The sequence below is a fragment of the Paramormyrops kingsleyae genome, chromosome 11 (assembly GCF_048594095.1).
Source record: "Paramormyrops kingsleyae isolate MSU_618 chromosome 11, PKINGS_0.4, whole genome shotgun sequence".
Taxonomy (NCBI): domain Eukaryota; kingdom Metazoa; phylum Chordata; class Actinopteri; order Osteoglossiformes; family Mormyridae; genus Paramormyrops; species Paramormyrops kingsleyae.
Genome location: NC_132807.1, coordinates 24,570,202 through 24,598,189, shown reverse-complemented (window position 1 = coordinate 24,598,189; position 27,988 = coordinate 24,570,202). Strand labels below are relative to the sequence as shown.

Sequence of the window (27,988 nt, the reverse complement as noted above, 5' to 3'; positions counted from 1 at the left end):
AGTGAAAGAGTGCATTTTAAGCATATAATAGTAGTACATTTACTTATTTTTAAAGACGTGCAATTAACTTTCAGCATCAATATGACATGGCATACAGCACATGCTGCTGTTTTAATAGTGCCCTAGGATGAATTTATATTTTACAAACACACCCTTATTTAATGAAAGTCCATAAGGAGCAGGAAATGACGCAACCAAGACGCACTTATTCAAGGAGACTCCTTGCTGTCCGCAAGGCCGCCCCTGCGCTCCGTAGCGCAGTAGTCCCAGCGGTTTTAAAGCGAACTGGATACCGCGCAGGCTTACGTAAACGCAGCCCAAACCAAGCCGAGCCTCGGGTATTTAGGGCATAGTGGAAAGGGCGACGCTCGCGACGTTTATGGCGCACTTCCAGCTCGCGCTCTGAGGCTGCGGAGGTCTAACAGCGGCGGGAGAGTGGGACGGGAATAACGGGGAAAAGGGAGCGAAAAACAGCTGCCACTCTCCGGAGAGCTGTCGCGGTCAGAGCCGTTGGCACTGGCACTGGTACTCTGCCACGTTACAGATAATATTACAGCAAAATAGCACAAGGAAAAAAATATATATACAACAATTGTTACCGCTGGGCTGAGTTCAGTTAACCCGCTAATCTGTCAGGTAGTCCTTACTCTAATTTCGGGTTTCACGATGGATGAAAGACTGGATGAGAGCCGCGGAGATTAAAACCGGACCGGTCATGGAGAGAGCGACTCGCCGTGAAAAATATCGATAAACTCCAAGACGACACCATTAACGACGGAGCATGACAGTATCTAGCTGGATGGCAATATAGATTAATAGAAATCGTGACGGCGTTGGATGGTCTGGTCATCGTACAGCCTGCGAAAGCCTTTATTATTATTTTTTAAAAAGATTTTTCCGGTTTGCATCTGTTCGGCGGACGGCCGAAGGCGTGGCGTTTATGGACATTTTATCGGTTGAATAATTCACTAGGCGGCCGGGTGTTTCACAGCTTCAGAAGTCCCGTCGCGGGCGACAGGCTGTTTTATCGCCCCCTCCCCTAATAAAAGCTCAGCTGGGGTGGGATCGGGCAGGGACTGGTGCCCCTCTACGGGCCGGCTCGGGAGAGGGACGGGGCTGGACATCGGAGGATGGGAGAGCGAACGGACCCGGAGCAGTGGGACACAAGAAGACACAGACGCTATAAAGGTTGGTGCGGATGGAGAGGCTGTTTTAGCGTGATCTCTAAGTGTGTGTGAGTGTGTGAGAAAGCACATTTTTCCCCCGATTTGGGACACGGCCTCCGATGTTTTATGAGTTTTCTGCGTTTTTATGCATTAACCTGTCAGCCTTTGATATATTTGTCATTCCTGTGTGTTGCATTTCGGCCGCGCAGTCTCCAACAACCAGCGTTGTCGCTTCTGTATTCTTTACACCCGTGCTATCTATTTTCTCAAGTACTGCCTCCCGTGTTGCTTGTCTCCATTACATAAGATCTCTATAAATAATGGATACCTCTTATATACAAGGATCTCTTTCCTCAGCTACGCTCGCGATTGCGCTCCCTATATCTCCGTGGCGCTACTTTTCTCCTCCTTTTCGCGTTAAAAGTTGCACGTAGCAGGTCGTCTTTCGCCTCTTGTCATCTCCCCGTGTCTGGTTCTCGCTGTGTGCGGTATCCCTCCCAGATACAGACTGGGTTTGGCTACAGACTGATGCTCACGTACGTGGCGATCTTGGGAATCTGGTCCCAGACGGTGCAGCATGACTGGTTCCCTGAGCCGCTCACCCCAGCCAGTCCGTCCGGTTGCAAGGCGGTTTCTGATCGCAGCCAGTGGCTGCAGTGTCAAACCGAGACAAACGGGGATTTGTTTGACTTTTTGTCACCTATTCATCAGGGCGTTTCTGTCGGCATGAACTGGTTTTAGTTGACAGGACACGGTCTGTGTAGGATTTCAGAGTGCTGTCTGGGTCAGGATGCCCTGACTTGGTTTTTTTGCATCCTGCCGGAATCTTAATAGATGAGTTTGGTTGGGACACTGAGATCTGACACTGAGCTCTGAGTAAGAGATTATGGGAGATGTTTGTACTGATAAAATGAGAAGAGGTCTATTTTTGCTTTCAATCCATTATTAATTTTATTAGGTATTTTTATTAGTGACTGATTACTTCCCCTGCCCATGGACAATTGAGCAACTGAATGGTTCATTAAATTAAGTCAAAAAGTAATTTATCCAGATGCGCTGCATCAACAATACTTTTAAGCAACCTGTAGTTGGTAATGTTTAACAGCGATGTTTTTAGATGCAACAGGCAAATGTAGCTTAATAAAGGGGTTATATGGAGGACGAATCGGCCAGCCTAGCAGGCTTCTGTGTGCTGTTATTTGCCTTGATTGGGGAGGGAGGTATGTTACACCACCCACAACAGCTGCTGTTTATAGAAATGGATCCTGCTCAGGTGTATTTGCAGGCGCTCGTTCGTAAATTTACGTTGGATTAGGGCCTTCACTGGTGTTATGTTACATGTTAGCATTTTGTGGTCGGTTGGACAAACTCTGAAAGAGAGTAATGCGAAGGTTTAAGCTCAGATTCCTGACAATGAATCTAAGCTTATATCACTGGACATTGTGGATGCTTAAAAAGCTGATATTGTGCTTTTTGAGAAGCCATGCATTGGAGTTCTGGTCAGTCATTAGATGTGTAGAATGTGATCTGTTGGAATCATCAGAGCCAAAGAGTGTTTGTTTGTTTTTCTTCTCCCCAACACAGTCCTTAATTGAGTAATTCTCTTAAAGTTCACTGCACACCTGTCACCTGCTGTGAATCGGATACCTTTTTGAAAGTCATGCATAGCACATAGCCCCTGGGGGCTGGAGTTAGTCAGCTAAAGAATTAAAGGCCTGTGAGATGTCTGATTGGGCTGGGGGTGTGTGTTTACCTGTTGGGGAGCCTGCTTATTGGATGGAGGAGTTCAGCCAGGCGGTCCACCAGTTGACCGAATGTCATGTGACTTTCGGGGCAGCCTGAGTGATGCAATTACAAGCGCTTGTGTTGAAATAAAAAAAAATGTTCCCTCCGTCAGCGTGTTTGAGCGGCGGTACCCACTCGTGCTCGAACGCATGGCGGGTCTGAGTCATGGGCAGGAGGGTGATGGCGCGGGGGGCTGGCAGAGGGTGGGGGGGACAGTCTCTTTAAGAAGGCAGGAGCAGGCAGCCGCAGAACAGAGGCTGCTCCCTTGGGATGCGTCGGTCTCCCTGCCGCGCATCGGCTGCTGCGGTTGATTGACTCCTGCAGCCCTTTGCGATGTTGAACCATGTTCCGTGTTGAGTCTCCTGCTCCTCCTCCTCGCCCCGACGCTTGATGTATGCGCTCTGCATCAGGGGCGCCGGGTCAGCCAATGGGAACGGCGTGGCCCAGCGCCGCCTCGAACCATGTGGCGTGGAGCAGGTGGTGGGAGGGGCACTTCCCTGACAGGTGCGTGCCCATCTGGTGGACCTCGCTTCAGGGTCTTCCTGACATGGGAGTTCATGTGATGCGTGTCCTACCAAGATGTCCAGCTTTCTTTGTCCTCGCCGGTTCCGGGAGTAAAAGTAGCTCATCCCACCTGTATTACCGGCCCTGCCGCTGAGAGATGAAAATACAGAACCAACTGTGTTAAATCCTGTTAAAAAAAGCCACACCCGCAGCCACTCAGGGGAGCCTGGTGCCAGATTAGCTCTGATTGTGACCTGCTTTCTACTTTTTCTGCTACTTTCTCCATTTTTTGCTACTTTTCCTTTAAGAACAATAATTGAAAATGGGAACTGAAATGAAGGCAGCCTTGCAAAACATTACATGAGTAATTCCAACCCCGTGCCCATGATTTGCTCGATTTGGTTCCCCTGTCAGTTTCTCCAGTTCAGTTCAGCTGGCTCGGTATATGTAGGTCTGTCGGCCATCGCTAAGAGGCATCGTTACAGGCCTCACGCTAAAAATAAGACTCCCTCCAGCTTTCATTGTTCTCTTTGGCGTTCGTCTCATGCAGTTTGCGGTACATGGAGTTGGGGAGACCCGTAACAGGCATGCCGTGAGATATTGTTTGACTACTGTTTCTGTTCTGTTCTCCAACTGTAAATGGTTTTTTCCCGTGGTTACACTGTTCTTCATGGATGGGCCAACGTCACCGTTTGAAGTCTGTGTCTCTTAGTTGTCCGAAACCACAAGGCAACACAAACGTGATGCAACGTTTGATCCTGGCCGGCAGCGATCGGCGCTTGGTGCATCCTGGGGACTAGCCTGAGTGGGATTTGAAGCCATTGCGACAGCCCAGCACTCGTGCCAGTGTAACGATGGACATCTCTCCCTCCTGTTCCCTGGCATCCAAAGCAGTTATATGCATCCTCTGTAAATGTATGTGTGCCTCTGTTTCTGTCAGGGTCTGTTGGTGTCACGCTAAACATAGTCCAGCCTTACCTCCCCCTCCCTCGCGTTCTTTCAATCTCTCTTCTCTTGCAGTCTCTCTTTCTTTTTCTCTCTGTCTATTTCTCCATCATTGGTCCTTAATCCTTCCCTCTTGATGTTTGGTTCATCTTTGGCTTAGCAGCCATGATGAGCGGTCACATTCTGCACAGCCTACTCCCCACCCCCCCCCCCCTCCCCGCCCCCTATTATTTCCTGGGGGGGCAGATTTGCTCCCATTCTCTCTGGTCTTCATTTGCTCACATTCTCCTCCTCAGGTCCCTCCTCACCTTTTCCTCTAATCTGTGCCGGGTTGATCAAACGAGTAGGCAGCTAGTGTGTGAGGGTGTGTGTGTGTGCACGCGTGTGTGTGTGTCTGTGTGTGTGCTCGCTCGCGCACACACGCGCGTGTATGTGTATGTGTGTATGCTTGTGCGTAAAATGGTGTTACTGGTTACTGTGCCGACAAACTGGGACATCACCGCCACCACCATCTCCTCCTCATTTGACCTGATGAGCTTGTGGGAAAAAAAACGCCGTGGTCTTAAAACGTCTTTAGATTGGCGATGTTGCGTGCTGCAAATCAACACTGCCTCTAATCATGATGGAGGGGGAAACGGAGTTGAAAACGTAGCACACCCTCCGTAATGATGTAAGTTGATAGTATCCTACGTAGGGATGTTTTTTCTATACATTTTGATATTCACAAGCTATTTTTAATCTAGCGGTCATAACCCCTTATTGTTGCGTTTCATCAACCTGTCATTGAATGCCATTGAAGGGGGGTAGGATGAGAATGACATCGTTGGTGGGGGTCAATTGAGGGTCGTGTTGCTCAGAAGCAGTAGGTTGTGGGTCATTGCTTTGGGGTCCTAATCCCCATCTGCTGTAAATGGTTTACGCATGGTTAGCAGGAGCTCAGTACTCTGGTATACCCAGAGGGCTCTAGGATTTTGCAGCATTAAATGGGGGGGGGGGGATAGGAGATGTTAGCTAGAAGCAGTAAATCCTGTCTGCCTCTACAACAGACCAATCTCCTCATGCTGGAGAGACAAGGTCACCCTTCCATCCCCGGACAGACTGTGCTGTGTGGTGAATCCCTTGGTGACGTAGCAGGAGTCATCAGGGCTGATGACATCATGTTGGGGGGGAGGGGGGTCTTTGCGGTCATAAAATCATGCAGCAGGGGGAGGTTTTGCACTGGATCCTTCTGGAATGTCTTTGGACATGAGATCGCCGGCGCTGCATTTCATACCGTTGATGTTTCACAGTTAATGCACACGAGGTAGCAGCAGCAGTAGTAGCTGGAACTCCAGCTGTTCTGTGAGCAGCAGCAGCAGCAGTAGTAGCTGGAACTCCAGCTGTTCTGTGAGCAGCAGCAGCAGTAGAGGAATATTAGTAAGGAGCTGCATAAGCTAATGAGCGTTAGCGTGTAAGGAGCTGTAGGAATGCCGTGGAGCTGAAGTGGGGAGTGTTTCTGTGGGGAGCATTGGGAACTGTATGGAGCCCATAGCGTGAGCAGGTTCCCAGGGAAGCTATAGAAAAGGTCTGGAGCTGTTGTAGCAGCGGTGGCTCCGGAAGCTGTAGTACCAGCAATTTCTCTGTGGGCCTGAATGAGCAGTATGGTGCTGCAGCATCAACAGCATCTGGAGGTGCAGCATCAACACCGTCTGAAGCCACAGTAGAATCACAATCAGGATTGGGAAATAAGAGCCGGCAGGGAGAGAAAAGGCCCCTTTCGGCATGTCAGAAGCTGGCTTTGTGGGAGGGAAGCTGGGCCTTTTCGAGCGGCAGAGAGCAGTTTTATTCATTTTCTGTAAATGTCGTCTGCAATTTATTTTTGGACATACAATTCTTCTGTATTTATGACATCAGTGCACTATTTGATGCCTTTTGTTTGCATTTGACATTTATCTTGAATTTAATGTGACAGAGGTCTTTGGGGTGGGGCATGGGGGGGGGGGGGGCGGGCATTCTATCCTGTATTTGAAATAGCCCGTCAGATGTCATGCAAGAAAATGCAGGGGCAGTCCACTCCATTCTCTGTCATCTTAACAGGTGGGGATGATGATGATGATGATGATGGCCTACCACTGCAATTTTTGAGGAAGGGCAGCCTATTTGTGACAGGTATGCAGGCCTCACCTCCGGAACTGGCCTTTGATTGTTCCTGAGATCTTCTGTCTCTTTATGCATGGTGCTGTTTTTCGGGAGGGTGGTGTTCTGAGGAATGTCAGCTGGGTCCTAGTGCCAAGGCTTTCTTTCCATGGGCGGGGTCTTGGCTCAGCACCATTTCCTGTTTTTAGGGTTTTTCCGCTGACCCAATTCTGTTGAGCCTGTCTGCAGTCACTCATGGTGAACGTGCTGGGAAATTGAAATGGGCGTGCCTGCCTGGCCTTATGCTGGTGGAAGCATGCTGTCCCATTTTGCCCTCACCAGCATATCACTTGTGTACATCCCTTTGTTCCTTTCCGCAGGGCAGTGATGCCGGGAATGGTGATGTTTCGCCGGCGCTGGTCAGTTGGGAGCGATGACCTGGTGCTGCCGGCATTCTTCCTTTTCCTGCTCCACAGCGCCTGGTGAGTGCCGTTTCTATGTTAAGGAGTGCGCCACCTTGTGCCTGGGAGGTGTGAGGCGTCGCCATGGACTTTATCAAGAAAGCTGTTACTGAAGTGCGCATCTGAATGTCAGGAAGGCTGTGAGTCATCAGGATGCAGTGCGGTCCCCAGGAGAGTAGCTGCCCTTTCCTGGGCTAAGTGTGTCTAGCTGTACGCATTTGATTGCAAACGTGTACAGCTACACATTTTTGAGGGATGACTTAATTTCCTAAAAATCCGTGACCGCAATAATAAAAAAACTAAAAATGCAAAAAAACTCCTGCATTTTGTTTGGTTACTTGTGGTTATGTTGGGTAGGGGTTAAGGTTGCCATAGTTAGCGTTAGCATTTTTCCCATAGAAATGAATGAACGGTCCCCATAAAGATATGATTACAGGTGTGTGTGTGTGTGTGTGTGTGTGTGTGTGTGTGTGAGGTGTCGACAGTGCGTCAGCTGTGCCTCTCTGCTGGCACCCTACAGGCTGGTAGTGCTCTCCGTGGTGCTCTTCGGCCTGCCCTTTGGCTCTGGCCAGTCGTGCACAGTGACCCTGGTGGACCATGGCCGGGGCTACCTGGGCATCCTGGTTAGCTGCCTGATCTGCGAGAGCGCCATCATGTGGCTGAGCATGAGGGGCAGCATCCTGTACACCCAGCCCAGGGACGCCGTGCAGTACGTCCTGTACATCCGCCTGGGTGAGCCATGCATCTTCCGCGCGCACATGCATCTCGACATGGACTTGCGTGTTGCTCGTCCGGCCCCACCTGCACATCCGGGAAATGCATGCGTTCGCTCGCACTCATTCTCTCACGCTCACCCTCTCCTGCTTCCTGACATCCTGCCTGTCCCCCGTCTCTCTCCCCCCCCCCCCCCCCGTCCGCTCAGCCATACTGCTTGTGGAGCTGGTGTACGCTGTGGTGGGAATCGCCTGGCTGGTCCAGTACTACCAACCCTGCTCTGACATCACGGCGAAGAACCTGACTTTGGGTGAGAAATCAAGCTGGGGGGGGGGTGTGTGTGGGGGTGGGGGGGGGGATATCTCAGCTCGGAGAGGATTGGAGGACACAGGAACACACTTATATTAGCCAATTATGTAAGTGAGTAGCTGAGTGTTCAGGCATTTCTGTCAGTCATCGCACCCCCTTCTCACTGTGTGTGGGTCCAGAATTCCTTTGGAAATAACACGCTTTTGTTTGAACCACCCCGTGGAAACAGTGACCAGTCTGTTGTTACTCCGAGCGGCGTCCGATTGCCGCTGTGTCAAAGGGAAAGTGCGTCAAGTGGAAGTGAGAGTTAAAGGGCAGCGTGAATCTGAAAATGGCTGCTTGGTCTTGTGGCTTTTTGCCTCTCTATCCCGAACGGCTCCCCTGTGTGCCGCCAGTCTGATCACAACTCCCCCCCCCCCCCCCCCCCCCCAGGGATCGTGGTGTGTAACTGGCTAGTGATATTCAGCATGTGCATCACGCTCATGTGCACGTTTGACCCCACGGGCCGGACCTTCGTCAAGCTGAAGGCAACACGGAGGCGCCAGCGGAACCTCACAACGTACACGCTGAGGTGAGGAATCGCGCGGCCGCTGCTCAGTGACAGGCCTGCGCGCCGCTGCTCAGTGACAGGCCTGCGCGCCGCTGCTCAGTGACAGGCCTGCGCGCCGCTGCTCAGTGACAGGCCTGCGCGCCGCTGCTCAGTGACAGGCCTGCGCGCCGCTGCTCAGTGACAGGCCTGCGGTCCGTTCCTCGACAGGTCCGCATTTGATACCTTGACACCAATACCTTGCGCACGTATACCTTGACGCCAGCCTTCCATTCATTCTGGCCGTCACCGAATATGTCAGAAATGCTGCACTAGGGTATTTATGGGACGTGGCTGTGAACCGGAGATATGCTGTTTGGCCTCAGTGCTGTCAGGGTGAACAGACTGTCTCCCCTCTCAGACACCGGTTAGAGGAAGGGCAGGCCAGCAGCTGGAGCCGGAGGCTCAAGTTCTTCATGTGCTGCACGAGAGCACAGGACTCCCAGGCCGTGAGTGTCTCCCCCTACTGGCCAGAATGTGGAACTCCCATGCTAATTGGGTTAGCTGCTGCTAACTAAAATGATGCGTTCCTATAAGCCTGTTACTACTCTTGCCCCTTGGCTCATTTTCTCGTAAGAACTCAAAGATCTGTTGTAAGATGTCCCTCTCCTTAGAGTTAGGGCCCAAATGTAGTCATGTCTTGCCTGCTCTCCAGGACGCATACTCAGAAGTAGCCAGCCTGTTTGCTGAGTTCTTCAGGGACCTGGACATTGTGCCAAGTGACATCATTGCTGGTCTGGTGCTGCTGAGGCAGAGACAGAGGGCCAAGCGATCTGCCATCTTGGAACAGGTATGGGGGAGGGAGAGGGTGGAGAATAGGAGAGCTGTTTAGGTGGGATTGTGTGTTTAAAAAAAACAACCTGAAGTTGGTGCTGTGTGTTTCTCACCAGGCCAACAATGACATTATTGCCTTCCTATCTGGAATTCCAGTCACCCGGAGCACCAGATATCTGGACCTGAAGAACTCTGTGAGTTCTGTACTGCATGGGGGGGAGGGCTGGGTGGGCAGGGGGGGGCAGCCTTGCTTTGACAGGCATGAGCAGAGCTTGTTAGCAGGGGTGTCAATTTTCTGTTTACAGTGGACACAAACTATCTCCAAGTTAAAATGTATGAAGAGCCCAAGCCAGGCATGCAAGGGAGTAATTAAAAACACATTTTCTAAGAGTACAGAGAGCTGTACGGTCAGTGTTACTCTGTCATCTGAGAGTAAGAATTGCCACAGGATTACTTTCTTTGATCAAGATTCTATTCCCTTAAGACCATACTAAATTCTTAGCCAAAATGCTCAGTTTGATATCGTCATAATATCTGAAGATGGCTGAATTAGATCATTTGTGTTAATTATGGGATTTCTGTGGTTTGAATAGAGATTTCAGCCCTGCATACAGGGTAGCTCAATACAGCGTGTTAAGCTATTTTTTGCCAGACCAGTTTCTGATTCATCGCGTCACTTCGGATTGAATCATTTCAAATCTCAGCTCCTGTCCTGCATCTGACACCGAGCGAATCTCGCCTGGTCTTTCCTGTGCGATCAGTCCCTCCGTCTTGGCCAGTACATTTGATGTCTGGCCAAAGTGCTGCCCCGTTTAAATTAGCATTTTCTTTTCTGCTTATGCAGGGAAGCGCATGTACGGCATGCAGAAGCAGTTTGTTTCTGGTTATGAAATGTAATGTGTGGTTATTCGCGGCGCCCCGCGCTATTCGAGGGCAGTCTGCCGTGGGTCTTGAGTGGATGCTGGTCCCCCTGGGTTACATGCCTTGGTGCCTTGGTGGTGTTGGGGCAACAGTGAGACAGAATGTGAGTAATTTGAAATCCCCTGTGTGTGTGTCTGCTCCTCCAGGCTGAGATGGCCATGTACAGAGACGTGTGCTACTACATGCTGTTTGCCCTAGCGGCGTACGGCTGGCCCATGTACCTGATGAGAAGGCCTGCCTGCGGCCTGTGCCACCTAGCCAGCTCCTGTTCGTGAGTCCGCCTCCCGTCCCGCACGACCAACACCCGCCGGAGACCTTCGCACGTGCTGCGGCGTGGCTGGAGTGACTCAGCGGAGGGTGCAGCCCGGCTGTCCTCGTATATCCAGCCAGTACTGGCACACGTGCGCAGGCACATACTCACCCTTGGGGCTCCGCCCGGCTCGCATTAACCCGAAATAAACCCCCGTCGGTCGTGGATAAATGCAGCCTCCTGCCGTGTTTGCGGCGGGACTCCACCACAGTCTAACCCTGCCGGTAATAGCACCACCCCCCCCCCCGGCCCGTTTTTTCCAGCTGCGTTCCAGTCTCTGGCTCCCGCATGTACCAGTCCGTAACCGTGGAGGAAGACAACTGCTGTGGCTGTAACGTGCTGGCTATCCGCAGACACTTCCTGGACCAGGACCTGAAGCAGGTCCACATCGTCTACACGTCCTGCCATGATGCCGTGAGTGGGGGAGGGGTTAAGGGTCAGCCTTTGGGGTCACAGGTACCTAGGGTCAGCATGTCTGTTCGAGTCGGCTCGCTTTCCCTCCTGCTGACTTATCCTCTTGCACAAGGTTAAATTTTTAATGAGCTTTGCCGGCAGGACCGAAGCCAGTTCTGTTGCCAAAACCCAAATAAACAAACAAACAAATGAAGCAGCCTATATGTCTGTCCTTTGTCACCTCTGCTCGGGCAGGTGTACGAGACTCCGTTCTTCGTGGCAGTAGACCATGAAAAGAAGAAGGTCGTCATCAGTATTCGGGGAACTCTGTCACCCAAGGTAGGGGACCGACACCCAGTCCCGCCGGCCCTTTTTACGCAGACCATAGGCACTCGCTCGCTCTCCCACACTGCAGTCGAACCCGTGCCGTCAGCATGCAGACTTGGGCTTCCCTCCACCCTCCATAACCATTTATCCAGTACCGGGTCCTGTCGAGCCTGGAGCCTATCCCAGGAAGCATTTGGACTTGCTGGGCCCGATTAGCCGGTCCATTGCCTTGGATGGTACTGCTATCCAGCTTCCACATAGGATGATAAGGGTCTTTTTGTTTTAGCTTTTTTCTTTGCTTTTCTTTCCACTTCTCTTAAATGAGGGAGGTTTCAGTTCAACCATCTGTAGTGTGAATTTTGACCTGTTCTCTGGGGTTGAAAGAAGGAGCATTTTAAATTCAAACATAAGAACATAAGATATTTACAAACGAGAGGAGGCCATTCGGCCCATCAAGCTCGTTTGGGGAGAACTTAACTAATAGCTCAGAGTTGTTAAAATCTTATCTGGCTCTGATTTAAAGGAACCCAGGGTTTTAGCTTGCGCTACACTAGCAGGAAGACTATTCCATACTCTAACTACACGCTGTGTAAAGAAGTGCTTTCTCAAATTCATTTTAAAACGTTCTCCCGCTAATTTACACTTATGGTCAGCTATTATTTCTGGATAATAGCTGGTCGGGCTGCAATTCAGTAAACCTCCGAAATAATCCTCCCAAAGAATGTTTTTGATTTATTCACGTTCATTCAGCAATGAAATTCATCTAAAGGCAAGGCGCAGTAACATCAAACGGCACTTTCTTGTTCAAATATTCTCAAGGCTGACTGTAATATAGCACACAAATAACAGCATGTTGACTCCCCGGCCTTATAAAGGCCTGCCACTAAAGTTCCACACACACACGTTCACTGTGAGGCTGCCTCCGCCCAAAACACTGTCACATCCATTCAGTTTCAGTGAAAACCTGTTCAGTTCTCAAACAAAAAAGGACACATTTAAAATGAAATGATGCTTAATCTACTACTTGCTACAGTACATTGGATTTCACATATACCATCTTACTCTCCTTTGAGACACACACATGAGTCTGAAAATGAATCTTGGGGTATGATGGCAGGGTTACGCCGTTTGTCCGGTGCCCTTGAAACTTTTCGGGGGGTTATGGACTTGTTCAAGGGCCCAACACAGATGTGACTGACGAGGATTGGATTTGAACATGTGACTAGACCCGGAGGCCTTTAACCTGCTGAGTCGCACACAGCATACTCGTATTAAATGGTAACATGGCTGATTTAATGGCTAAAACAGATATGTAGGAAGTGAAATATTCAGATAGACACACACACACGCATACTTAGTTACTTGTTTTTCTGTCCCCATGTGTAATCGCAAGGCATTTCATCCTAGCTTCAGAGATTCACCAGCAGGCATACTCATACACATCACAGCATTAGAGGCACCAACAGGCATACTCATACACATACCCATACACATCACAGCGTTAGAGGCACCAGCAGGCATACTTATACACATCACAGCATTAGAGGAACCAGCAGGCATACTCATACACATCACAGCATTAGAGGCACCAGCAGGCATACTTATACACATCACAGCATTAGAGGCACCAGCAGGCATACTTATACACATCACAGCATTAGAGGAACCAGCAGGCATACTTATACACATCACAGCATTAGAGGAACCAGCAGGCATACTTATACACATCACAGCATTAGAGGCACCAGCAGGCATACTTATACACATCACAGCATTAGAGGCACCAGCAGGCATACTCATACACATCACAGCATTAGAGGCACCAGCAGGCATACTTATACACATCACAGCATTAGAGGCACCAGCAGGCATACTTATACACATCACAGCATTAGAGGCACCAGCAGGCATACTCATACACATCACAGCATTAGAGGCACCAGCAGGCATACTTATACACATCACAGCATTAGAGGCACCAGCAGGCATACTTATACACATCACAGCATTAGAGGAACCAGCAGGCATACTCATACACATCACAGCATTAGAGGCACCAACAGGCATACTCATACACATACCCATACACATCACAGCATTAGAGGCACCAACAGGCATACTTATACACATCACAGCATTAGAGGCACCAGCAGGCATACTTATACACACACCCCCTACACATTCCTCACACTTTGCAACAAATTAGGTTGACCAGATTCCATTTGGATGGATATGGAGTAGTGGTTTGGAGGAACACTAAAACACTTTGGTGTTTTACACTTTTTTATTTAGTTAGAGATTAAATGTAGTTACTGGGAGGTGCTGCTAGTACCACTTTGGACAGCTCTGGTTGCCAGATTCTCAGAAGTGTCCTCCATTATGCTCTGGGTTATGAAAACGTTTGATGACCCACATCCATTAATTTCCCGTGGAATATGACTTTCCTTTCCGGAACTTACCGTGTATATGTGTATATACACATGCGTGCATCTGTATGTTGGGTCCAATCTGTGCCCCCTCTCTGGCAGGATGCCCTGACGGACCTAACGGGAGACTCAGAGCGCCTCCCTGTGGAGGAGCAGCATGGCACCTGGCTGGGGCATAAGGTGAGCTCTGCAAGCTCCGCCCCCTTCCTCACCCACGCTCGCACACCCCAACTGGATAGTAGTTGATGCTTCTCGCATCTGGCTTCGCCTCTTCTGCTGAGGGTCATTCTCATGTTCTCGCACGCTCTCTCCAGGGCATGGTGTTCTCAGCTGAGTATATCAAGAAGAAGCTGGAACAGGAGATGATTTTATCACAGGCGTTCGGGAGAGATCTGGTATGTGACAAAGCGCTTCGCCCCGAGTCTGCGTCAGTCTTCTCATGCCCAGCAGTGTGTAGGACTTGGGGGAGGAGGGGGGGGGGGGGTGCAAAGTCCAGACACTGGCCAGCATTTGCGTTGTTCCAGCCTTCGAGGGGCTCGGCCGGATTTCCGATAGCTATCGGCGTCATAGGCCCGTACTGAGGGCGGTGATGGGTTGTCATGTGATTTAAAATATTGGCGATTTCTTACCAAGTGTCTAAACCCCCCCCCCCCACTCAGGGAAAAGGCACCAAACACTACGGCCTGGTCATCGTGGGTCACTCGCTGGGGGCGGGTACCGCCACCATCCTGTCTTTCCTGCTGCGCCATCAGTATCCCACGCTGCACTGCTACGCCTACTCCCCTCCCGGCGGCCTCCTCAGGTGAGAGTGCATTTCTAAATCAGACCGTGGTGGATTGTGGGTAAATAGCCAGCCATTTGTTTGCTGGATGTCTAGTTGTATGGCTTTATTAGTCTGAGGTTTTTTTTTGAGCATCTGGATAAGAACAGGGGTGCTCCTGTGCAGTGAGACCTGCCTTGTGTTCTCCTGATGCCCTCTCGGTCTCCCTCTGTGTCGCCCCCGCAACCCTGCCAGTGAGGATGCCATGGAGTACTCCAAAGAGTTTGTCACCTCAGTGGTTCTGGGGAAGGATCTGGTCCCAAGGTTGGTGTGCCTCTGTCTGTGCCTGAGAATAGACTGCAGTCTGCAGCTGCGGTAGCGTGTGTGTGTGTGTGTGTGTGTGTGTGTGAGGTGACTGTTTGGTTGCTATGGAGCCTTCACCTGTTCTGTCACCTGCCTGTCAGGATCGGCCTATCTCAACTGGAAGGGTTCCGACGCCACCTGCTGGAAGTTTTACGGAAGAGTGACAAGCCAAAAGTAAGAGATCAGTTTTGCTTCTCATCCTCCAAACACTGCTTAACAGCTGCTCGCTGTGAATTATAAGAGTTCCATGTTTTTCTGTACGGTATTGTGCTCTTTAAAAACAAAAAACGAAGCTTTGATGATGTGTGTGTCTCTCTCCCCCAGTGGCGGATAATAATGGGGGGCACCAGGTGCATCCCAAAATCTGAGCTCCCCTTGGACGACGATCCCCAGCCACAGTCTGCGGCGCCCCCTAGTGACCTCAGCATTGCCCTGTCTGCCTCCACTCCTCTGTACCCACCTGGCAAAGTCATCCACGTGGTGCACAACCATCCACCAGAGAAATGGTGAGACATCGCGGAGGACAGGTAAACAGGGGAAGGTGGCACACTGCGGCTGGGACAGGCCGAGCCCCGCGGAGTGTGACAGTGAGGCTGCGATGCAGTGTGACCCCCCTGTGACTGTCATGCACTGACGCACTCTGACTAACATACTGTGGCGGTAACACGCCGCACCGTGCTGATGAGAAATGGTGTGGCCTACGTGATTTTGCAGTGTAGATGGACCGCTCTGATTTGCATTCTGAAGGTTTTACAAACCTCCCCCCCCCTCTCCATTTATCCATACACAGCTGTGGTCAGGAAGAGCCCACCTACTTTGCCCTATGGGGGGACAACAAGACTTTTGATGAGGTCATCATCTCCCCCGCAATGCTGAATGAACACCTACCGCACATGGTGATGGAGGGCCTCAATAAGGTTGGTGTGTGTGTGTGTGGTGTGGTCTGTCTGTCTCTGTCTGTCTGTCTGTCTGTCTGTCTGTCTGTCTGTGCGATTCGCATAAGTTGCAGCTAAAACACCGTCGCTTAACGGAACACCCTAGGTCTGGCTTTATTCTGTTCATCCTGCTAATCCAGTACCTCCCAGGCACCCTGGAGCACAAGGCAGGGGGTTACATTGTTTGTTAATCATTTAAAATCTCTTCCATGCCCTTTGGATGAAATTGCAGGCGAAATAAGATGTGGCTTGGAGGTTTCAGGGGAGACAGTTTGGGCGTGGCTGTTTGTCGGTTCGCAGAGTTAAGCGTGACTGACAAGCTGCTTCTCCACATGAACCTGCCACACACACAACGTAGACCCATGCAGGTGTGTAGACAGCCAGCCTGTCTCAGCATTTAGGATCATTAGCTCAGGCTGGGAAAAACGGAAGGGTGGAAATCATAAATGCATGAACCGCATAATAGGACTGGACGGATTTAGCAGATATGCAACGTAGATCTTATGCAACACCCTGCATTGTTTTGTATGTGGACTTCTCTGTTTTTGCAGTCATGCTTTGCAAAAGTAACCAGCTTACAGTGCTTAGTTGGCTGACCAGCATGGATGTTGTTTTTTTCTGTATTATGTCCCATACATGTACTGCAATATGCTTAATTTCTTCTAATGGGAGGAGTTTGCGTGGAAACCCCATGGTGTGTGTGACTGTGACCTCAAAGTTGATTTTTTTTTTTCCTAATCCTAATTTGATGCCATCTCTGGCTTTGAAGGCGTGATTCTCTAGTTTTTTTTGTTTTTTTTTGCTCAGGTGTTCGTTTTTGGTATATTGCATGGAGGGAGAACATTCCAGAGCACTCCTGTTTGGGGGGGGGGTGTATTTTGGATGCATACTGTGTATATGTATCAGGTCAAAGAGATTTGGGTGCAAGCTGCAGGCAACGGAATGCCTGTTGTGATTGATTGTTGGAGCATTAGGAGCGTGAGGGTGTAGTTAGGTTTGTGTAATTAGGATCAGATGCTGCTCAGATGGAGGTGAAATATAATAATTTTAGTCCTCCTAGCAGCCTTGAGGAGCTCATTAATGGCACCATCCAGGATGGTCTTGCCACATATTTCTAATTGTTGCACTAGTCCACTGTGTTCAAGGTTCACGAGGTTTGGGAGGCTGATGATTGACAGATATGATTTATGTTTTTCATAAAAAAAAAACTGCTTTTTTTTTTAAAAAGAATGACTGGAATTTTGACATTTTGTGTTGGTGGAGATTTTAACATAAATATGGACTATTTACTGTTAAGCCAGAATAAATCCTGGAATCTTAATTATTTCAAGCATATTCTGATATTAAAATTTTGGGAAGAACTTTCATTAAAATCAAGTGAACTTCATGCAGACTTAAGATAAGGGATAATGAGGCCCCATAGGAGTTCAGGTCGTGATGCTAATCATTTTTTTTTAGTTGTCTGAGCTTCATGCTGCTAGGGGTTACTGTACTTAAACTGTGTTTCTATTCCATTAAATGTCCCCATAACGAGATGTCTAATTTGGTTTTTGATATGGGCCAATTAAACAGAATTCCTTGCTAGCAAACCTGGCTAGTGTCACACCTATCTGAAGTATGTACGTTAAACACTTACCATTTTGACACATTAGTATGACTTGCTGTTGATGGCGGGAGCAACATAGTTATCGTGCAAATTGTTTTGTACATATATGCCTCAGTTATTTCTATCCCTCGTATGATATTGGTGTTTTGTACTACTGGAATGTATAGCTCACAAGGTTTTATTGACGTGGCACTTTCATTATTACTGTAATACCGGTGTCTCCAGTGAAAGGTCATTACTGGCTTTTCCTTTGACCTAGATTTCATGCGTCTTATATATGAACCAGCGGACCACCAATGGAGACACTCAAATTTCAAAAGAAAAATAACTGAATTATCACAAAAATGTATAGTTTCGCTTGATGTGGAATTTATTGGCAATTTGCAAAACTGCAATTGCAACAGAAATCGTAAAGTAGAAGAGCTATGTACAGTAATTCTGTGCAGTTCTACTTTAAAAACAGTGACAACTGAATTTATATTACTGATGGGACTTAATTTATTGATATAAAAAAATAATAATTTCAAAACTACCCTTCTGCGCTGAGTAAACACGGTGTTTCTTGATGATTTACGTTTGGGTAATTATTCGCAAGCGGCCTACTCTATGCAGTATCAGCAATGTGCACCTCAACAACCCCACCTCCCATTTCACATCCTATAAATTTCCCCATCGCAGTTTTCAACTCAAGTATCACAAGAACAGAACGCGTTTTCGCTGCCGACATACACGGTGTTCTTTGTAACATCCTCCATGCTGAATTATGAGAAATGAATTTAAATCTTGTGGTATGATAAATGGCAAGTATTAACCGTGTGTCATGGAAAGTGTATTTGCAATTTAATTTTGTCAAACCATTCAAAATGAGCTTATTTGCCAAAAAAGTTTATGGAAACAGCTGTTGTATGCACTGTATGCACTTTAGCCATCGGTACCAAATTTGGTAGACTGTTCATTCGGGCTTAAGCTTCTTGAAAGGGAAGAAGCATTGACTGATTGGAATGCTTCTATGAGGTCAGAGCCAAGGATGTTTATTGGAATGATTCTGGTGGGTCAAGAAAGATCAACTACATGACCCTGGGGAATGATGGATGGGAAAATGTATAAACTGTTGGAATGATACTGTCCAGGTGTGTGGATCTCCGCTGAAGAAGCACGGCAGTGACCATGAATGCTAAAGACACCTGCTGCCTTAATACTGGCATATGTGGATGGTTAGCAGTTCCCAAGGTTTAGAAAAGAACAAAGTGGAACATTCTGGAAAGGACATTAAATCATACATTCCTAAAAACACAGAGTCGTTGTAATGGAATCTCTTGCCAGACTGTCAAAATAGGCTGTAACCCTAATTGTTTTATGGGAAGGTCACATGCAGGACTTTTAAAGTAGAAACCAAACCCCCTAAGTGTACGTTTACGATGTAGATGACAAATAGACCTTTGCTGGGGTCCTTGAGTCTATTTTCTACGTCTTGTGTCTGCATCGTAACTTCTGCTGGTGTCTCGACAGGTGCTGGAAAGCAGTTTTCACAGAGCAGAGTGGAGAGAAGATGAGCAGGAGGATTCGGAGGCTGGAGGCCCACCAGCTACACCCCTTTAACCCCATCGCAAACACCCTCTTTCCCCCACACTCAGTCCTGCCTGGCCTGCTGGAACCACCACTGCTCCACACTGATTAACATGCACTTTTCTCTTCAGATACATGAAGATCGTTGTAGTTATTAGTATCTCCATCCCGCCCCTCTTTAAAGACCTTGCTATGCCTTGAAGCAGCTTCATTACTGATTGCATCATCTATGTCAGGCATGGATGACGTCCTGATGTTCAGGTTTAGTTTTGGGGTTTTAATGTAGTAAATGATTGAGTCGTACCAGGGGGGCTGAATATGCACTAGTCGCTACTCAGACCAGTAGCGCTGAAATTCACTATTCAAGTGATTTTGGAAGCCACAGAAAGCCCTCCTCGTGTCAGGTTCCTGAGCCAAAGTCTTGGATCGCACGATTATGCTCACAGATTCCTTCCTAGTGCTACTGATTGCCATATAAATCAAAGAAACCCATTTTTTTTTTGCGCCTTTGCTGAAATTGTATACAGTACTCAATATACAATTTGTGATTGTTATGTGATCAGCAGCTTTCATATGAACTGACTTGGCTCATAATCAGTTGAAGTAGAATATGAATCTAGCCAGTGTGCTAACGGAAGCAGCTCAAGGGTGGAAAGGCTCTTTGGAGGCTTGGTGCATCTGTCTTCCAGCTCTCGTAATACTGTGTGGTAGCTTGTCTTCTAACACCTCAGTTTTCCTGACCTTGGTATGCGTGAGTGACTAATAATCTAGTCCGGATACTGGTGCTGTATATTTTTGCTGGGGCGGAGAGGGGGTTATGTATGCGGAGCATTTTATAATAAACAGCCCTCCAGCCTCTTGCTGTTAAGAAATATTTGCACTTTTAGCAGTCCAGTTAATCAGCGCTTAGTTAATTAGAGGTGAAACCAATGTGGTAACATTCTGTTCTTTTATTATTTTTTTTTTACAATTTTTTCAACACAACTGACAGTAGCTATTTCTTCAAGCGTGTGAGCCAATCAAGCCAAACTGGAGATGTGCGTGCCTTTTCTTCCCCCCCCTGCGAAGCCAATCCAGAGAGAGCCATTCCTTATTGATGGGTGCTCCAGCCAATCGAGACTGACTCCAGAACTGTGATGGTTCGGTGCCTTTCTTTTTCGTTCTTCCACACAGTAGCCAATGGTGTTTATACGCGATTACTCATGTTTTACATATTTACAAGGAGAATTCATATTTTATTTGAATTTTCCATGTGTTCTTCCCATGTGTCTGTTACTCCCCAGTCCTCATTCAGTGTTCAGATATTTGTCATTCATGTGCCTCTGTGAATTAAAATGCACAGTTATAGCATAATAGATGTGTATTGTCATTGCATGTATATGTATTAATTGCTTTGACTTTTTTTTCTTAAAGACATGAATCTGAATTCTGCCAATCTTTGTAACTCATTAAAGAGGTCACAGTTCGCCACCGTGTGCTTGCCCGTGTGGTCTTCAGCGTGTGAGAATGTCCGTCACTAGCTTTTTGTGTCCGTATAGTTTCTGTTGTGGTCTGTGTGGTCTGCTGATTCTGGTAATTCACGTTGTTTGCTCCAACCACTGCAGCGATGCCTAGCAAGATTAGGTACACATTACCCATAGAATGTGGCCATTGTTTAAAAACGTCAGTGGTCCCTAAAATAGGGTTGGGTGGGGGCAAGGGGCACACGTGGCATTTGGGACAGATTGTGGACTGTTGCCTTCCATAAGTAGAAGACTGCATGAAATTTACTAACACATTTACTGCTGTTAAGCTGTACAGGACGTTGATACTAAAATTAATATCAGCCCATCATTTAAAAAAAAAAGACAAATATGTTTTTTTTATATTGATGGATTGTTCGACTAAACACAGGTTGGTTCATGTTCTTGTTTTGGATTTGATCCACGGGCCTTGGACCTTCAGGACTAAGGGATGCAGTTGCTTTAACTCAAAGGGCAGCAGTGATCCTGGTGCAGATCTCCATGGCCCTTTGGTGTGTTTACGCTTCGGGATGGAAGAAGCAGTGTGGGGATCGACATCAGTCACGCTCGGCACGTCTCCCCGGCTACGCACAGCGGAGAGGGGACTGCAGTACCTATAAATGGGTCATACTCCCCTCCTGAATGTCATTGCAAAGTGTAATGTACTCCGTTCAGTCCAGGTGCCTGAAATGTAACCTTGACTGAGGTTGGCGCAATAACAAACTCCGGGGGGAGGGGTGTTGGTGGTCTATTTTACACGACGGGAAGAGAAACTTGGCTCTTGTTTGCTCTGATCTCACTGTTCCTTGGCCCAGATCACCCTGATGTGATTAATAAAAAACATCAGAGACACTGACTCCATCAACAAATGGTACACAATTTTTTTCCCAGGTTCTTTAATTCATAGGAAAAGTAGGAGTTTATCCCATAGGTCCTTAGGCAGTTAATGTTCTGAACATTTTGCATAACCTGGCTTCAAATGCTGTCATTTGATATATCTGCATAAAACCTTTTCATGGTGACGCAGGTCGCAGGCTGGTGTCATTTGGGTATTATATCACTCAGGATTCTGCCATGACGGTATATCAGGAAGGTACGGTTGAGACTTCAGTAGTGATTCTGCAAAACTGGTGTCTCCCAGGGGCTCCACTGAAGGGTCACGCCGATTCCCGCAGGAGCACCTTTTAGTTGACGTCTCCCCTCACAGCCGCAACCCGCTCAGCCGAATGAAACTGCAAATGCTTCCGGAAGGCACCGCGGCATGGATCACGCTCGCGGCCTGTAATGGCCTTGCGCTCAGGGCGCTGTTCACTGTTTCGCACGATTCCTGTGTAGCTTGCACTTTCATTTCCACCCTCTGCTGGATGCCCTGGTAAAGCAGGGACGGGCAGGCTACATCAGCATGCTGATAGTGAGAACGGGCTGATATCCACAAGGCATTATGGGAAATTAACCGGCTCTCTGTAGCCACAGTGTGGTGTTTGCTCTCTGTGTATTTGTCTGTGAACCTCGCGGAGGGTGTTAACTCTCCACCATGTGCGTAAATACAGGAAGTGTGGAGTATGCGCGGCAGTGCTTCTGGAAAGGCTCTATGAAGGCTTATGTAACTGCAGCGTTATTGATTAAAAATAACTTGAGAAAAAAAAAAAAAAAACGTCGTATCCGTTCTCCTCCGGCGGCTCCAGATCTGCCTGCTCGTCCTCCCACGTGGTTCCATACAAACCGGCCTCGTCCTCATTCCTGCCCACAGGTCCTGGAGAACTACAACAAGGGGAAGACGGCCCTGCTATCGGCGGCCAAGATCATGGTGAGCCCCACAGAGGTGGACCTGAACCCTGACACGGTGCTGCTGGGGCCCCTGGTCTCAGAGCGGCCTACCCCCATCACCCAGCACCGCAGGAACAGCAGCGTCAGGTCGGTGTGGGAGGCTCTCCTAGGGTGCGTGACTGTCCCTTTTATACCTGTCTTTATCCCTATTGCGTCACTGTCTGTGTGTGTCCATGTGTGACTAACCCCACACCCACAGATTCTTGTGTGTTTATTTGGGTGCGTGTGTGTGTGTATATACATGTGTGTGTGTCTGTGTGTTGTACATTTCATGTGATACTGTCTGTTTTGGCTGTGCCACTGTGTCTCTACTACATTTACTTGCAGTCTTGTTGATGTGCAGGTTTTGTTAGGTCACTAACGCTGTCCCTGTGCTCCGCCCCCCTCCTCATCCTGATCCCAGTGCAGTCCTGTGCTCTTGTACCAGTAGATCTGTTGTACGCTCAGGCAGTGACGACGACCTGCAACCCTCCTCTGCCTCCTACCCCGTATCTCCTGCCAAACCCCCTCCACCTTCTGCTTCCCGTCTGTCAATCTCGTTGTATTTTATCCTCCTGTCCATCTTCCATCCCGCTTTCCATTCCTGTTTGTTCTCTTGTCTGCATTCCCTTCCTCTTCCCTAATCCCTTCTTTTTTTCCCTTCTTCTTCCTTCACCTCTGCCACCATCTCCTCTCCGCTAGGTCTTGCGCCCGCTCTGAGATCTCCCTGGATGGTTTTTCGGAGTGCTCCCCTCCCCCGGTGCCAGTGGTCCTGCAGGGGGCACGGGAGCGGCTGACTGTGGAGCTGAGAGACCGCCGCGCCCCCCTGGCTGTGATGGAGAGCCTGTCAGACGCCGAGTCGCTCTACAGCCTGGATTCCCGGCGCTCCTCTGCAGCGTTGCGTGGCTCACCCAACCTTGGGGGGCTGCCCTTCCCCTTGGACACCCCCATCCCAGAGGAAAATCCCTCCCTCAGCTCCCGTACCGAGCTGCTGGCCGCTGACTGCCTCAGCCAGGCCAACCCTGTCCCAGACCTGGGAGAACATGGGCCCTACTCCACCCCCCCAGACTCTAGCCCCGCGCCTCCAGTCTACCACCGAATCTCCCCTGGCACTCCCAGCTACAACAACTTCTTCCCACCCAGAACCCTGACCCAAACTGTCATAGACAAGTCCTACCACCAGGGGGCGGCACACCCCTACTGTTCCTCTAACACGATTGGTGGGCCCTACTCTTCATCACCCACCCATGCAGGCCTGGCCGGTGAGGAGGCGTTAGAGAATGAGAGGGCAGAAGCGCCTTCAAAGCCATCCACTTCCCTGCCTCCATTGCCCAACGGCGGCCCCAGCCAGACCGTGCTGGAGTTTGCCCAGTTCCTGGACTCCCTCTTCAAGCTGGACGGCAGCGCTTCACCCCCGCTGGATCTCTCGGATGGGGAGTCGGAGTCCGGTCGGGGCTCGTTCACGCAGGAGGAGCGGTCTGGAGACATGGTTGCGGTGGAGGAGCATCAGCTGCTTGCTCGTGCCACCCTGGAGCCCAACCTGGTCCCCAAGCCCCCGCGCACGTTCGCCGGCTCCGCCGACCCTTCGTCCGGCATCTCCCTGTCTCCATCCATACCGCTGTCCTCTTCTGGGGAACTCAATGACCTCTCCCCGGGCGATGCTGTGCGAACTGCTGCATCTTCCCCATATGCCGGAGAAAAGACACTCTCATCCATAGTCTGACTCCCATCTCCTTTTCCACTTTCTCTCCCTGTGTATCTCCATCCCCTCTCCCATTCATTCTTCCCTGTGCGCCCCCTCTCATCCCCTGTTCCTCAAATGGTTTGTCCACACCCCCTGAATGGACCCCCCCTACCCCCAGCACAGACTCTGTCTCCACAGTTTGGGGAGGCATCTATCAGGACTCTCAATCGGTCAAGTGGACACAACCACTAGGTGCAAAAGTTCCTGTGAGGTGTTTTTTCCGCCAGTGCGGAAGGTGGGTTGGGACGCTGTGCTTGGCCTTCACGCCATAGGCTGACTGTGAGCCCCGCCCACTGCTCACACCAATGAGGTTTCAGCTGCTGGCCAATTCATTTAGTCCAAAAGAAAGCCTTATTGCTTGGCTGCTTTGCCCTTTACTTATACACATGCACTTTTAGACTCCCCCCGTACAGAGAGGTAACAGTGGACACAGTCACAAATATCACCCAATAAATGTGCCCCCCACCCCCCAACCTCAAAATGGTTACTTCCAGCTGGGATTGAGAGGGAAGAATACGGGACAAATTTAAAAACAAAAAGGATGAACATACGGATGGACAGAGAGGGGAGGGAGTGTTTACAGTCAATTCCTCAGGTTAACGACGAGACAATGGAGTGAAGAGCAGCTTGATCGGAGTGGCAACGATCCCATTATCAAAGTGTCATGATTTGAAAGGAAGACATTTTTCCTAGGCAGCGATAGCTAATACGTGGGTGATATAATTGTTTGGTCTTTTCCCGGTTTGCTTGCATCTTGCGTTGTGAATTTTGCTTTATCGTGTTGAAAAGTGAAGGATGTCAGGTTACCATGGCACCAGAACCGTTAGGAAACGCCCGTACTGCCCCTTCCTGTAAACGGATTCACACGCCGTAGCTTGTCCCACTTGCCAAATGTAAGTATATTATAGGATGTCGTGTGTGTTTTAGTTGTGCGGAAGGTAAGCATGCATGCGTTTAAGGCGGCGCTGTTTCCAAAGAGCAGCAGAGTCCATCCCGCCCCCCTCCCCCCCCCGCTCCCGCCTCGGCCTTGTGACGCAGTTGCAGTAAGTGCTGGTGGTGGGGATCTGACCGCGCTGTGTGTGGACTGGACTAGCATGAGGGTCAAGAGGCCGGTTTCAAAATGCTAATAATTCAACACTGCCGCATGAACCCGAGAGTCACATGTAGCTGATAGGGTCCAAATGTAGGAGTCGGTCCATTTCCTCGGTGTGCGTCCCACGTCTGCCACCAGGTAGCCCTCTCCAGCCGGGACAGCTAACACAACTTTTCTGAAGGCCCTTTCTGTCCTGGAAGGGGGGGGGGGGGCAGTTACCATGATAACAGCTCCGAATCAGCCGATCTTAAGTGTGTTCGAATTTGCGGATGGAAACTTAGTGTTTCCTTCTCTTTCGTCATTTTCCAGACTTAGGATTGAGAGAGGCAGCTTCATATCTTCCTATTTATTAATGGTTTAATTGTTACTGGCATTTTTATACCGTTGGGTTTGCCTTTTTTATGGTGTGAATGGAGTGTTTTTAGGACCTTGGATTTGTAGAAAGTAGCCCCCTCCAGAACAAAAAAAAAATAAATCAGAAAAGAAGGGAATGGTTCTCTGTCTAAGTGTAAACGTGCAGGGCTGGGCAGTTGGTCGCCCTTCCGCACTGCCCTGCCGATCACGTCGTTTGGTAGAATCCACCCCTCCAATGAATTTCTGATGCCAGTCTTCGGTGTGGAGGAGCATGGCGAGTGTGCAGCGGTTACCACGGCGATCACACCTGTGTTTAACACAGTGGTTGTGACTCTACAGCACTGTCTGCTTTGTGGATTTATTTATATAATATATCTGTAAGAATGGTCTTGTTTCCAAACTATTGTATATAACACTAATGCCCGTAGGAGACCGTGTCGAAAAAGTACTGTCTTATGATCATTGCCATATTATAAATATATATCATATTTGACACATCTATATATATATACATTATATATATTAAGAGAATGTGTATGAGAAACAAATCTATATAGTACAAAGATATATGAGAGGTTTATGCAGAGATATTATGTAGAGAACTAAGTCAATTATGTTTCTTCCATGTTTTTTTCTGATTTACATGCACCCCCAACCCTATTCCTGTCTGAGAATGAGAATCAAGAATGTACTTTACCAAACCCCAACCCCCACCAAGCACACTGGTCTGCCTGTAATAAATAAATAAAAAACTCAATCTCAAAAGAAAAGGTTAAGAAAATCATTAATCGCCTGCTTGTTAATTCTTTTCAGCTGCCCTTGTCACTTTAGCTGCTGAAAAATGGTTTCGCGCCACTTGAGATACCGGGGGGTGTGACTTCGGATGGAAACGTCCGCATTCATTTCAGTGATGAATTTGCTGCTGATTCAAATGAGGTACAACCAGAGCTACCCTGTGTATGAATTCAGTTATCCTCTGCAAAGTCTGGCTTTAACGCTGCCAAACTTCGAACACACAAAAAAATGTGGAAATCTTCCGGTTTTCCCCCCATCATCTATTTTCACTCTGTCACGGTGACATAATGAATTATATTTCTTTATTCTTCATCTAAACATTAAACTCCATATTTACGAATTTGGGCATTTTTATTGCTCACACTAACACACTCATATGTGGATCTGGTCTCCACACACACATATGCACCCACCCACTCGTCACCACCCACATTGCAGTGCCCCAGTAAGCCAGGGATACTGAAATGCTGCAAACCTCTCTACAGGAGAGGCACCGGCGCTGAAAATCGAGACACCAGCGTCTTGCAAACACGGATGCTCCCTTCATACCGCTGACGTGGGAGCGCGTGGGGTAGGTGAGCCACACGCTTGCTGGGTTGAGAGGGGCCCCAAGAGATGGTGGAAGATGCTGAAACAATGTTGTAGCTGGATCTGTGAAGGAGTTAAATCATACAGTTAATGTCAGTGAAGAATGCCGAACGCAGAGCTTTGTTTGGGAACTACGCAAGTCCAGGAAGACACCTGTGTCCAGGTGTGCAGCTTCACAATGCTAATAGCTAGTGGGCTAGGGTTCAGTTTTTTGTACTGATCCTTCATCTAAATTGCTTGCTTCGGCCGAGAGGGTGAGTTTCATTTCCAGCCCCATCTGTATCCCTCAATCTGAGAATTATAGAACCCCAGGCTAGTCTGCGTGTGATATAATATCACACGCAAGCTCACAGTCCAGCGCTATGTATCTTGCTGGGAAGCAACACTCTCACCAAGCATTAGGAGAGGTAGTTGTCCCTCAGTTTGTAGGCCTATTCAGAAACTGCCAGGTAGTCATAGTGTCCTGGAAATTTCCTTGAGGTCATAGGACTGGAATATTTCCTAATGATTCAAGTGGGATGGAAATGGAAATTTCATGAAGACCATAGTATATGGGACCTGTAAATTCATTGGTGATTGTTGCATTTTGGACTTGGATATTTCCTCTTGTTCGTGTAAGAGTTGGATCCAGTCTATTCTGCCCAGTTACATTTGCTGTTTCTGGCCACCCAATCAATGTTAACGATGCCAGCAATATTGCTGCTCCAGTATAATAAAATAAACCACAATAACTACATAAATGATTTGGCTGGATCCTCCAGCTAAACTGTCCCAAATGTGCATAATTATTCAGTTTGCAGACAGATTTAAGTCTTAAACAAAGAATCAAACGGTGATGCTGAAGTACACATGCGCGTACACACACACACACACACACACTCACACACACTCTCTCTCTCTTTCTCTCTCTCTCTCTGTCTCACACACACAGCTAGAGCAGAATGAACTGCTTTAACCATCCCAGCTGTTTCATTGTCACACTTCGTCTCTATCTCTCTCTCTTGCGCGTCTGTGTCCTCCTAAACAATCCGAGCTGTGTAACCGAAAGAACAGATGCGTTGTTCAGAGCAAACAGGCAAGGAAATGCGATGGAGAGAGAGAGAGAGAGAAGCAATCCAGCTGTGAGGGACAAGACAACCA

General features: G+C 48.6%; 1 protein-coding gene across 3 annotated transcripts; it reads left to right on the top strand.

Moving 5' to 3' along the window:
- Nucleotides 1-195: 195 nt before the first annotated feature.
- dagla (diacylglycerol lipase, alpha) lies at nucleotides 196-26,249 on the top strand. 3 transcript variants are annotated; one of them, XM_072718300.1, is made up of 21 exons: nucleotides 197-1,188; nucleotides 6,477-6,548; nucleotides 6,896-6,997; nucleotides 7,497-7,708; nucleotides 7,899-8,000; nucleotides 8,432-8,570; nucleotides 8,947-9,034; nucleotides 9,241-9,375; nucleotides 9,476-9,553; nucleotides 10,427-10,551; nucleotides 10,854-11,004; nucleotides 11,239-11,322; nucleotides 13,839-13,916; nucleotides 14,051-14,131; nucleotides 14,396-14,538; nucleotides 14,752-14,820; nucleotides 14,961-15,033; nucleotides 15,184-15,365; nucleotides 15,650-15,776; nucleotides 22,219-22,382; nucleotides 22,977-26,249. In XM_072718300.1, exons 3-21 carry the CDS (start codon nucleotides 6,903-6,905, stop codon nucleotides 23,995-23,997), a joined length of 3,147 nt encoding a protein of 1,048 aa, XP_072574401.1. In that variant the 5' UTR covers nucleotides 197-1,188; nucleotides 6,477-6,548; nucleotides 6,896-6,902; the 3' UTR covers nucleotides 23,998-26,249. The 3 variants fall into 3 exon arrangements, with proteins under 3 accessions (XP_072574400.1, XP_072574401.1, XP_072574399.1); XM_072718298.1 differs by having other exon boundaries at nucleotides 22,219-22,406; XM_072718299.1 differs by lacking the exon at nucleotides 6,477-6,548 and having other exon boundaries at nucleotides 196-1,188; nucleotides 22,219-22,406.
- The last annotated feature ends 1,739 nt before the right edge of the window (nucleotides 26,250-27,988 follow it).